General features: G+C 38.1%; 1 protein-coding gene across 8 annotated transcripts in view; it reads left to right on the top strand.

The window, feature by feature from the left end:
* Window positions 1–12,206, top strand: part of GPHN (gephyrin) — a 296,920-nt gene that overhangs the window by 115,222 nt on the left and 169,492 nt on the right. For all 8 annotated transcript variants that reach the window (XM_037393801.1, XM_037393798.1, XM_037393797.1 and 5 more), the window contains one exon: window positions 9,225–9,282. In XM_037393801.1, coding sequence (XP_037249698.1) covers window positions 9,225–9,282 — 58 coding nt within the window. The remainder of the gene's footprint in view (window positions 1–9,224; window positions 9,283–12,206) is intronic.

The following is a 12,206-nucleotide window of genomic DNA, read 5'->3' as shown; positions in this document are numbered from 1 at the left end:
ACACATGGCAATATATGTATATATATGCAAACACACTAATGTATTAAGGAAAAAGAAAAACAACAGCAAATTCTGCCTCTGAATTTAGCTGGAGGAATACAGACATAACAACACTGCCATTAATCATGTAGTGGATCGTATTTGTACTTTCTCTCTGGAATGGGTGGAGAAAAATAGAGCTTTGGGAAGGTGAAATACTGTGTGGACTAGTGTGGTAGCGTTTCTGGGTGCAGCTTGTCTCTGAACTCCACTATCATTCTTGTGATTTCAGAATTGTAGGATTATTTTTTTAACAAGTTATTTAAAGCTTCTGACTGTCTTTCATAAGCTCTGTGATTTAAATTATAAAGAAAAAAATTTAATCTAGAATGTGGAAGAACAGACCATTTTCACATATTCTTCACATTTTATTCTTCCTGAGTTTGAGTCATCCTGCTCTTGCCTTTAGTCCTTTACTGGTATTTTTCGGAATTAAGAGATTTTCTGGTGCCTTTTTGCCTGATTGTTGGAAGTACTCTGATTGCTCTTTTCCACCTGTTGTCTGCAATTCATTCCAGCTTATTCTGCAACTTCAGGGATCCCTGTATTTCCATTATTCCATTTTCTGCTTTACATATCTCAGCCAAACTTCCTCTCTTCTTGAAATAAACATTTAATATTTATTAGCCTTGGCATAAGCATGTACATGGACTTTGTGTGTCTAAGCATGCTTCAGAGAGTTGTGGTCAGTATCACAGACTCTAGCTGGAGGCCTGTAGCTAGTGGTGTTCCCCTGGGGTCAGTGCTGGGTCCAGTCCTGTTCAACTCACTCATCAGTGACTGGGCATGTGAAGGCACGGAGTCTACCCTCAGCCAGTTTGCTGATGGCACCAACCCGGGAGGAGCGGCCGATACCCCAGCAGGCTGCGCTGCCATCCAGCCAGAGCGGGCAGGCTGGAGAGCTGGGCAGAGAGGGACCTCACCAAGTTCAGCGAAGGCCAGTGCAGGGTCCTGCACCTGGGGAGGAACAACCCCCCACACCAGTACGGGCTGGGGGTGACCTGCTGGGAGGCAGCTCTGCGGAGAAGGACCTGGGAGTTCGGGTGGGCAGCAAGTTGCCCACGAGCCAGCAGTGTGCCCTGTGGCCAAGATGGCCAGTGGGACCCTGGGGGGCATTAGGGGCAGCGTGGCCAGCAGGCTGAGGGAGGTGATCCTGCCCCGCTGCTCTGCTCTGGGGAGGCCACATCTGGAGTGCTGGGCCCAGTGCTGGGCTCCCCAGTTCAAGAGAGACGGGGAGCTACTGGGGATGGTCCAGCAGCGGGCTATGAAGACGATGAGGGGAGTGAAGCATCTCCCTGATGAGGGAAGGCTGAGGGAGCTGGGCCTGTGTGGCCTGGAGAAGAGAAAACAGAGGGGATCTTATCAGTTGCTACAAATAGCTTAAGGATGAGTGCCAAGAGGACGGGGCCAAGCTCTTTCCGGTGGTGCCCAGCAACAGGACAAGGGGCAACAGGCACAAACTGCCACACAGGAACTTCCATCTGAATGTGAGAAAAACTTCTTTCCTTTGAGGGTGACAGAGCACTGGGACAGGCTGCCCAGAGAGGCTGTGGGGTCTCCTGCTCTGGAGACATTCAGAACCTGCCTGGACACAATCCTGTGCAACCTGCTCTAGGTGAACCTGCTTTAGCGCAGGGGGTTGGACTAGATTATCTCCAGAGGTCCCTTCCAACCCTGACCAGTCTGTGATTCATAAGCATGTGTACATGCTTGGGCATCTAAGAAATGGAAGGGAAAATATACAATAAAATTATTGGGAAGAAAGTTATGGTATTATTGTGGGATATGAGAAGCATGTACATGGCAAAAAAACTGAAGAGTTCATGGTGGAGGGCCATATTTTTTTATATCCATTTTTGTGTGGGATACTAAAAGTTTGTGGGGGTGATGACCAGGGTTAATCTATAAGCAAATAAGCCTTCCTGTTTCTACTAGTTGTGGGTCAATTTATTCTCCTAGGAGGAATCTTCTTTTTCTTAACATTTGATTCAGATGGTCTTTTACATTTGGGTAGAAGCAAATAGATCTCAACTGAAATTATAGGACTGTCAGCAAAAATAGCTTTATCCGCCTGTATAGGTTTCTACAAGCTGTTACTGTAATTTACCAGTGGAATCTTTCATTTCCAGGCAGATCATTGCAATCCTTACGATACTGTCTAAATTCCTTAATTTTTCAGTGCCTTCTGAGATAGGCAAAAGGTCACTCTCAGGCACCCAAAGATTTTGCTTTTAGGTAGGGCGAGGATTTTGTGACAGGCAATTGCTAGCAATATATATGCAAATGCTCTGTATCTCTCCTATATACAAGGTATGTACTTGCTGGAAAAAATGCAAATATGTACTTTGCCTTACCACAGTATTTCCTGTAGGACAAACTAAACCCAAAATTTATTACTGTCTTGGCCCTTACTATAAATACTTCTGTTCGTACAGTGTTTTAAAGTTCTCAGTCTACCAACTAAATCCCAACATGGATCTTAAATATATATTTCTGTGTCTAAATGGTGAGAATTTGAATGTTTTCATGGTAATTATTTTTGTCTGCTTCTGCATATTTTTTCTCTCAGGAAATTTCAAATCTTGCTCATGTTGTTTAATGAGCTGGCTGGTCAAGCATCTGATGCCCCGGTGGGAACGTTCAAAGTCACTGAACACATTTTTACTTAAATGCTGCTGACATTTCTGTCTGTTTGATTTAATGTACATTTTCCATAGTTAGATTACCAATCAGATGGAGCATAGTACAATCATTCCTCTGTGCTGTAAACACGCGCGCATCCGGCACAGAAGTGAGCTTTTTGCTGTTGGTCCACATGGCAAGACTGTTTTCAGATTCTGCTGGCATTCGGGAAGACTTTAAAAGTCAGTTTAAATTAGAAATAAAATTTTGAATCTCTAATGAAAATTCTAAGTACAGAATTAGTCTGTGGTATTTTATTATCAGCCCGTTTCAGGTGCAGAGCCTCTCTGTTTTGTTGTAACCTGGTAGAACTAGGCTATTACAAACCATGAAGTATTTGGTGTAGGGTTCTGCATGCTACATTGTCTGACACAGTCAAATGCTAAAGGCCTCAACATTTTGAATTTATAAATATCCATATTTATATTTAATTTCTTTCTGTTCAGAGATCTTAAAATGTTTGCCATCTGCATGCTTTCTACCCTTGCTGTGAATCATGTAAGTATTAATGATAGGGCTTTTGACTAATTATTAATGAATTTTTTCTGTGAAAATCAAAACTCTAAATAGTTTTTGCTTCTCATGGAAGTTCAGCATTCTTCCTACTTTTGCCCAGAAGGCACCTCTTTTCATGCTAAAGGTAAAAAAGATAACAACATTGCACCACTGAAAAGTCCATGTATTTCAGATGTCCTCTTCATCCATTTTGGTTCTTTTGGGGGCCAGTGCCTGCAAGCCCAAAATTTCTTGGGGATCTTGTCTTCCCTGCCCTCCTTCTGTCTTTATCAGGCAACAAGTAAACTGATAAACATTTTCAAGAGGAGGCAGTTTATAGGATCTGTCTTTTGGCTGGCAGCAATTATACCCCAAACTGTCATATATAGGTCTGTCTCGTGCACTGAGTTAAACCAAAGATACGTCCCAGAAAACTACACTAAGCCCCGAACTGATGTGGATTTTGATGCTATACAGAGGTGTCTTTTAAGTTGATATACATATGTCATAACAGTTCCAATTTTCCTGCAAAAAATTGAGTAAGTCGTTCTGCTGAAAGAGGAGAGTGGCTCCTGGTCATGTGATTGCCAAATGATCCACATACAACCTCGTCCCTAGTTTCTGACATATGCTGAGGATAAAGATCCTTTTTACCTTCTTTCCCAATAACAGATTGTTGAGGTAGCAGTATTTTCCTACTGAAGGTGTCTGAAAAATTAGCTTCTCCTAATTTATTCTTGCTTTTCCTGTAGTAAAGTAAAAAAACCCAAACAACAAACCAAACAACTTTGCAGACTGAAAGAGAAAAATACCATTATATGGTGAGGCAGAGGGAGAATCCTGTAATTTTGACATCTTAATCTCAGAGCTGTTCATGAGACATGAACGAACAGAGGGCATGTCAGCAATCATTTTATTTCTGTGAGGTTTTTGAGTATAGCATGTTGAAGTTAGCCTAAGATTACCAGGGGGTAGGTAAGTTTTCAAGGATCTAATTATTGACTCTATTAAAAAAAAAACCCAACCCAACAAAAAGAAACAAAACAAAACCCATGGGCTGGATCTTTTATCACTTAATTCTACACCTTAAAGTAAGTACAACTGCTGTCAGGAAGCACTTTGCAAGCTGGTTTGCACAATTCATTGCTGGCGTGCAGCCAGTGATCAGAGCTGTAGCCCAGCTTGCTAGCTGCCAGTGTTCTGTTGTGTAGGAAGGGAGCCCAAAATAGCATGCCTTCTTACTACCTCCCTTCAGGGTGCTTTAACGATTTTGCAAAGGTCAGTAGAAACAAGTATCAATTAAAGTAGCTTTGTGTCTGCCTTTAATGTATGCTCTTTACAGGCAGTGGAGAACAAAGTTGCTTTGAATGTAATTCTGCCACCTCTTTCCTAGGAATACTCTGTGAAGTTTTGGCTGTCTGTGAGCATCCAAGGCAAGGTGATTTGCTGATGTCTCACAGGTCGACATTAAGCTAGCCCAGCTGAGTAGGCTAAAAATGCTGTCTTGGTCAGTTGGCTCCAGCAGAAGTCGTATCATCACGTGTATTCATTTAGTAGCCTGCGATAAAATGAACATGCCCTTAGAACTGGAAATATCCTGTCTGGCTTCCAGTCATTTGATCTGCTCACAAGCACAGTCTCTCTTGAATATTCTGCTTGGTTTATACATCAGTCAAAAGATAAAATATCCTGATGGTAGATAATGAACATATTTATGAGATGGATCTGGGAAAAAAAAAGTCGAGCAGAGGATTTTGAATTTTGCTTTCATTTAAAGATGAAGCAGAGTTTCACTGGGAGGTTTAGTGACAACTTGATATAATTTAGACAGTGATCTATCTGAAGAAACATTAATGTTAATTAAAGTGGTATTGGAGAACTTCAGCAGATGACAGCAGCCAAGCTGGCTACAAGATATTTTTAGAAAATTGACTTCATTGCATTCAGTGTGACTCATTTATTAAAGTAACAGATGAATCAATAGCTCAGCTTCTTATGACAGTCACTGAATGTGGAACTGTATATAAAGACTGTGTTCATATCTTTGGTTAGAATACAAGTTATAAAAGCCAATCTATATTGATTCAGTCCAAGTGCACAAGTGTCTTGGACATGATGTAGTTGTGCACTAATAATCCAATGAGTCCATTGGCACATGCACGTATACAGGGGCACAAGGGAAATCCAGTCAGAAGTCCAAACTAACTGTATGGAAAATACACTGTGATAATTTTAACCTTATATCCAGAATAAATGTTTAAAAATGAGAAATTAAGTTTCTGTTTTAGATAGGGTATTGAAACACAGCAAACAGCTCATAAAAGGATAACATTAAAATAATGGATAGTTTGTTGTTTTAACAGAGCTGTAATTTATTTATTTTTAAGTTTTGCGTTCTTGAGTTCTCTTCCCATTTGGGTTGTGGTTCATTGACTCTTGCCTCCTTTTGAGCACAGTTCTTCCTAGTTTTTTAACTTTCCTTAACCTGGATGAATTTCAGGTTTTCCCTCCTCAATGATACTCTGCTTTAATTTGTGAAGTAGTAAAGCTTCCATCTGTTCCAATACAACCGTATTGGCCTCACTTCAGTTTATTTCCTCTATTTTGCTGATTTCTTAGGTTGCTATAGAAACCTTGCTTTCCACATTCTCCGAAACATTTTTGTGAACTTCCTGCGAACCCAGTCTATGCATTATATGCCAACCTGAGATGCACTTTTTTCCGAGAAGTTTCCTAAAAAAGCTGCAAAGTTTCTATTCTTTCACAAACTCCTGTGCAAATTGTTATATAAGATTTATTATTTTCTAATTAGTTTTATGGATCTATATCCTGTCTTTTCTGATTATCTCCTCAAAGACCTTCACCAGTTTAGCCCAATATAAGGTGTGGTTCTTTGTTTTTATTGTGTCAGCTCGGATTTCTACATCTAGGAATAATTTCACTCCTCTTCTGCAAAGCTATTAGACACCTCAGTTCTCTGTATTACATGCAGGGTATGGCGCAGACCTGATGAGGCTGATGTTTACTGAAATTTGAATATAAATTGTGGAACCTTTCAGAGATTATCTGTTACGTATAGATGTGAAAAATTAAAGCTAACTAGTATTTAAAATAATTTCATTATTAAATAGTCTGGCTTGCTATAGTGTGAAAATACTGCAGTTTGGGAGAGACAGACGGTGCAATAGGTCTCTCTAGATGAAGTTTGTGACTGTCTTTTCAGCTTGCTGGCAATACCTGGCTGTATATTTACCTTTGCTCTTGGTTGGGTCTGTATTTGTTCTGAGACAAAATGTCATTTATATTGTAGGATGCTGTGTCTTTTGTTGTTCAACTAGAGAAAACTATAATAAAATCTGTAATAAAACTAAAAAATGAGAAAGATGAAGAGTGAATCTGCACAAAAATTGGGTCCCTGATGAACTGAATTCTGGCCTTTCTAACATGTTCTTTGCTGCATTATATTCTGGAGTACAAAGCCCACAGTACTTAATGTATACTCATGCTAGCTGGTGCCTTGCTTTTCTGATCACAGTGTAAAAAGCAGACTGTTTTTAAATTTTATCTGTATGTTATTGTTCACTACTCACAGGCTGCCAAATAGGCAGCTTAAAACCTTTTATCTCATAGATACATTATTATATAGTAAAACAAAAAAATCTGTTCCTCACATATACTTACGAAGACTTCAGGCTGTGTTAACTAGTTCCTCCCAGTGTGTGTGACGCCTTTAAACTTCTGTGAAACTCACACCCAAACTTTATACACAGTCAAATGTCTGTTATGTCCTCTATGGTACCAGAGTTAACTAGCAATCTGCTGTGGTGGATCTGTCTTCCAGGAGTTATAAGATGGAGTGAAACCTTAATGTTATGAAATGAAGGTAGTATTGACTTCCTTAGAAAACCTTCATTTCAGCTCCTAGGTATTTATAGAATTGTATACATGTGTCTGGTTCTATTTCAGTTTCAAATGTGTTGTTATATGTGTAGCCTGGATTTTCAAGCTAAAGGTTTTAGTCTGTGATTGAAAATGCATTAAGATTGGTATGGTGAGCTGGAGCTATAGGTGAGTGATTGTTTATTTAAACAGTAACATAACTTTCTCTTTAAAAAATGTGGAATTGTAACTGACGTTTTACTTTAAATGGTGCTACCATTTGGACAGCAACTTGGCAGATTCAGCGTATGTTAAACTCTTGACATAAAATTTTGCAGATGTATTTGCAGAAAATGATGCTAATTAATGGTTTAAGCAAGCCTGATGAGTTTACTGAGTCAATTATTTTGATTTTTAATTTTTTTTCCTGATGTATTCCAAGAAAGTGCTTAATAGCTGTGCCAAGGGTGGCCAATAAAGAAGCCTGCCAGGTTTCCTGGCTGGTGGAGTGCTGGCAGCAGAGGCCCTGTTATCCATTTCTGCTAGAGGGTAGGAAGTCAATGAAGTTATTTTTTGGGTACTCCAGAGTGCGGACATGAATGGATCTGTAAGAACTGAATAAAAAATGTTTTCTTACAGATATCATTTCAATAGCAATAGTCATGTGCAGTGATAACATGCACTGAAGAAAGCAATCCTTCATCATGATGTTAAAACAAATTTTTGTAGCTGTCCCTGAAAACACTATTTGAACAAAGGTCAGGTATAGTGAAGAATAGAAGCTCATATTTGTACTTGCACTGGCAAAAAAAAGTTTCGATTCTCTTCAACTTTCAACTCCATTGATGATTAGTATCAATGCTGTAATCTCTGGACCCTGTCTCTACCTTGGAAATCATAGGTGATATTACATGGAGCAGTGGTGGCCTTCACACTTGACTTTTCCTATGCAGACTTAATCTTCTGTCTAAAGCCTTCAAACTCTTAATTGCTGAGAGTGACTTAAATGTAGAGATGTGGAAAGGAAGGACTTGTGAGGAAAATCTTACTGTATTTTCCATGTTACTCTCTCCTCCTCTTTTTAGGTTGAGAAAACGGTATGTATAATAATATCAAGATTTAATATAAGGAAATATATCTGCATAGAAATACTGAAAATTCCAATACTAGGGAAGATTATACAAATGCACATTTGATAGCTGTTTACTGCTTTACAATAAATAGTTTCTTACGTGATTTCCTTTTCTGTAGGACCCAGAAAATTACTAGTGTTGCTGTGCAGAGCCAGCAGGGAGGTCATTAGTGCAGTTATATTTTTAGGTCTGAATTGTCACTATCAATGATACTGCTTTATATATAGAGAAATAGTAAAATAAAAGAAGCCATGTCTGCACGTCTCTGGGGAAAATGTAATATTTACCACCATTTATACTACATGCTATTCATACGTCTTCAGTATGTGAACTGTTCTTTACCATAAATTTCTGCAGAATGTAGACAAGTTCAGTAAGTTCAATGTGGAACAAACCCCTCTGTTTTTCTATATCAATGCCAACTATTGTGCATAACCCACTTTTTCTTACCAGTCATGAACTGCAGAAACTTTTCCAACATGGAAGCCATAAACTGTGTGGTTTGTGAGGTCTGTACCTGCACGTCTAATTAAAAAAAATATCAGTTTATAGAATTGAATTTGGATGCATTTAAGATTGTATAGCAGCTTAGCGAAACACTGAATACAAAGCACATAAGGCTTCAAGTGTTTACCCATATGACTTAGACAACAAACAAGAAATTGTAGAATATGATGACTGATGGCTGTTAATATAAAGAATAATATCCTGCTGATAGTAATTCTGCTTGGTTGACCTAATTCTTGTCTTTCAGACTATGAAGGACACCTTGTTTCTAATGTTTAATCACATTAAGTTTTTTTCATTGGATAAAGAAATGAAAGGTTGTTTTTTTGCTGCTGTTGTGGGGCTTGGTGGCTTTTACCTCTACATTGGGAGGAATGTTTGTGTTGTGGAACAAGTCATGACACCATTTGCATGCTGTGTTTTGTATTACTGATTTTAAGGATATTTTTCTTCTGATTTTAGAGAATATTATTTTTCTCCTGATTTCAGGTTGGGTGGGACTATATCTGCATACAAGATAGTGCCAGACGAAATAGAAGAAATCAAGGTACAGTATTACTGCCTTTGAACACTGAATTTCTTTACTTGAAAAATTACAGAAATATTACATTAAAAAGCCATGTTATTTCTTGGTTTGAAGTGTATCATGGGGGAAAAAGTATCTAAAGTAAAATTATTAGATCCATATTTAGGCATCCAAAATAGAATTATTATTTTTACAAGTACAGATTATCTTCAGCTTAAGGTGACTTCAGTAGGGTTTGCTTGATGCCAAAAACTTGTGTAATTCAGCATATTTCTGTTTTGTTACCTGAAAAGAAATGCAGGACTAGTGTGTATATTGAGTTACATTTTCATAACAAAAGTAAATGTAAATGTAGTTCATTTTACTTTTGAGATCAGAAGCACATCCATGTTTTTTCAATATTATCTGTCTTAAGAAGGGGATCATATGAAGTTACTGGTACTCAGAATCATTAAAAGCTCTGTGATTTTGGGACATGACAACAAAAAATACAGGTTTACTTCCAATGCAATGTGCATTACAACAAAATTCACTTTAGTGGAGTCCACTCATGGAAAGTACTTCAGCAATTTGTATGAATTTTGTTCTTCAGTGGAGTAAAAGATGGGTACTAGGTGGGAATTTGCCTAGATCTGGTAGCTTGGTCTATGTAGCTGGTTCTTTATGTGATTGGTAGTCATCAGTCTGATGTATTGCTTGCTCATTGTGATTACTTAACCTATTGTGCTGTTTCATACGCTCATTTTCAGCTGTGCAAAGGAGTCAAAAGTAGTTTAAAATCTAGTAAAGGGAACTGGTTGCATAATCATCTGATCTAGATAGGACTTCACAGTGTGTAAAGTTGTGAGGATTTATTCCTCCTCAATTAGCGTCAAACCCACTGTAAGCAAGTACAGTGACTGCCTGTATCTGTATCAGTCAAAGTTATTACACTGTCGTGATCAAAATTCTTTTCTCTCCTCTGAGTTTCATGTACACATCTGTCTTGAATTATCAAAAGGATCATGATTTCTTAGGGTAGGTCCAGTGTTTAGAGTTTGGTATTAGAAAGAAAGAAAAAATTTTCAAAACTCAGTAGTGTTATGTAGTGTTTTCACTTTCAGAGAACTGCACCAAAACTATAAAAACAAAAATGACAAAACCCCTAAACCATAATCTTTCTCCTTTAATAAAAGAAATCCAGATTCGCTGACATTTTGCTGATGTTGAAGATGCAGAAAAAGAAGCAAATATTTCTGGTTTTGTTGTGTAAACTGAGTTCAGTGAACAAAGTAAGATGGAGTACTGGGAAATAAGAAATACTTTTATTTTTAGGCACTTATGGTATTAGGCAAGACCAGTAGTCAGAGGAATGTGTTTTCCCCTCCACCTGTGAAGAAGGCCTATTCTGATTTTTCAGCTCTTTCTTAATCAGCTGATGTTAAAATGCCCGAGATCCTAGGAAACAGCAAGGGGTGGGTTGGTTACTCATTGATCTAAGTTGTGCCAGCTTCTAAGAGAGGAGGGAGGATTGTATTGTTTGAAGTCAGAACTATTTGAAGTGTTTGGAAAAAATCGCCTCCTTTACTTGTTTCTGGTAGTTGTCTTGTCTTGTTCAGGTAATGGGCTTTTTGTGGTTGTGACTGAAGTCAGCCCACCTCTCACACCTTAAATGATTGAACTTCTCAAGCTGTAATACAATAGGTTTTGTTCATATGAAATAAGGCACTACTGGAAGATGCGAGGACACGCCAGCAGTGAGTATAATGAACAAATCTGTATCGCATATGGAAAAGTATTCTTTTGTATATATGTGTTTTTAGTATCAGCTGGCAAACAGGGAGACTAAGTATCCTTGCAGTAAATGTAGGGAGAGTCTTAACTTCTGAAAGGTTCTCCAAGCAGATTTTGAATAGAAAAAGGGGAGAGGAGGAAATAAAAGAGAAAGCAAATGAGATTATTGGAATGTTACTTCTAGAGAGGACAGAATCTTCTTCCATGCACAACGCCTCACAATTAACTCTCCCCTATTTAAACATGAAATATATAAGGTGTTTAATTTGATGAACTATGCAAGAATAGCTCCATTTTTAATATATAGTGTAAGTTGACAGGTTGATGAGTTATATTCACAGGAGTTGCAATATTCATGTTTTCTGATAGTCCTTACAAAGTAAACTGCTTGCTTAAATGGCAAAAGAGGGTACCTTTATCAGACAGAGAGCAATAATTGCTATGGCAAATAAATAAGTCTCTTTGACAGCATTTCCATTTATTCTAGAAAAAGTGGTAGATTAACCTCTTCTACAGCTCAAAATAATTTATGAGGAAAACATGTATTGATTTTGTTAATTTGTGCAATTACATCTTAGGTAGAACACCACTGGTAAGCCAAGACTGTATCTCTGAATTTATAGAACAGGAAAAGCTCTGTAAGCCTTAATATACTTGCCTTTAGAAGATTAATGAAATGAATGTTTCTAAATGTATTAGTAATGTAAAAAATAACCTGTATGTCTCTATAATGTTTCCATTCTGGAGTGTTTAGTGTAAGTGTGATTTTACTATGTGTATATATGTACTGTGAGATCATATGTGGTTCATGTATCTAGAATATTGCCTGTACATGTATGTACCTATTTTTTTGAATGGATATATATGTCAGTGTTGGGTATAATCAAAGCAGTGAATCCCACTTACCAAAATTAAGTGTGTCTGGCATGCTTATAGGCATATGAATTAGGAGTATTTATGGCAGAAATGATAGTATGTACCCTAGCTACCCTCAAGCACCTTAGCAAGGTTAGGAAGAATTGTGTGGAACCAATCACCACTATGGTTCCTCAGCATCTATTGTCAGTCTGAAATGGAGTGTGATGCAGCTTACCTTCTCAAGATTTTTGTCATAGGTGCTTAGGTTCCCAACATGAGTGTGCTCAACAGGTAAACCGTATGACAATACCATC

This window comes from Falco rusticolus, chromosome 7, assembly GCF_015220075.1.
Source record: "Falco rusticolus isolate bFalRus1 chromosome 7, bFalRus1.pri, whole genome shotgun sequence".
In the NCBI taxonomy this organism is placed as follows: Eukaryota; Metazoa; Chordata; class Aves; order Falconiformes; family Falconidae; genus Falco; species Falco rusticolus.
This window is presented reverse-complemented; position numbering and strand designations above follow the sequence as displayed.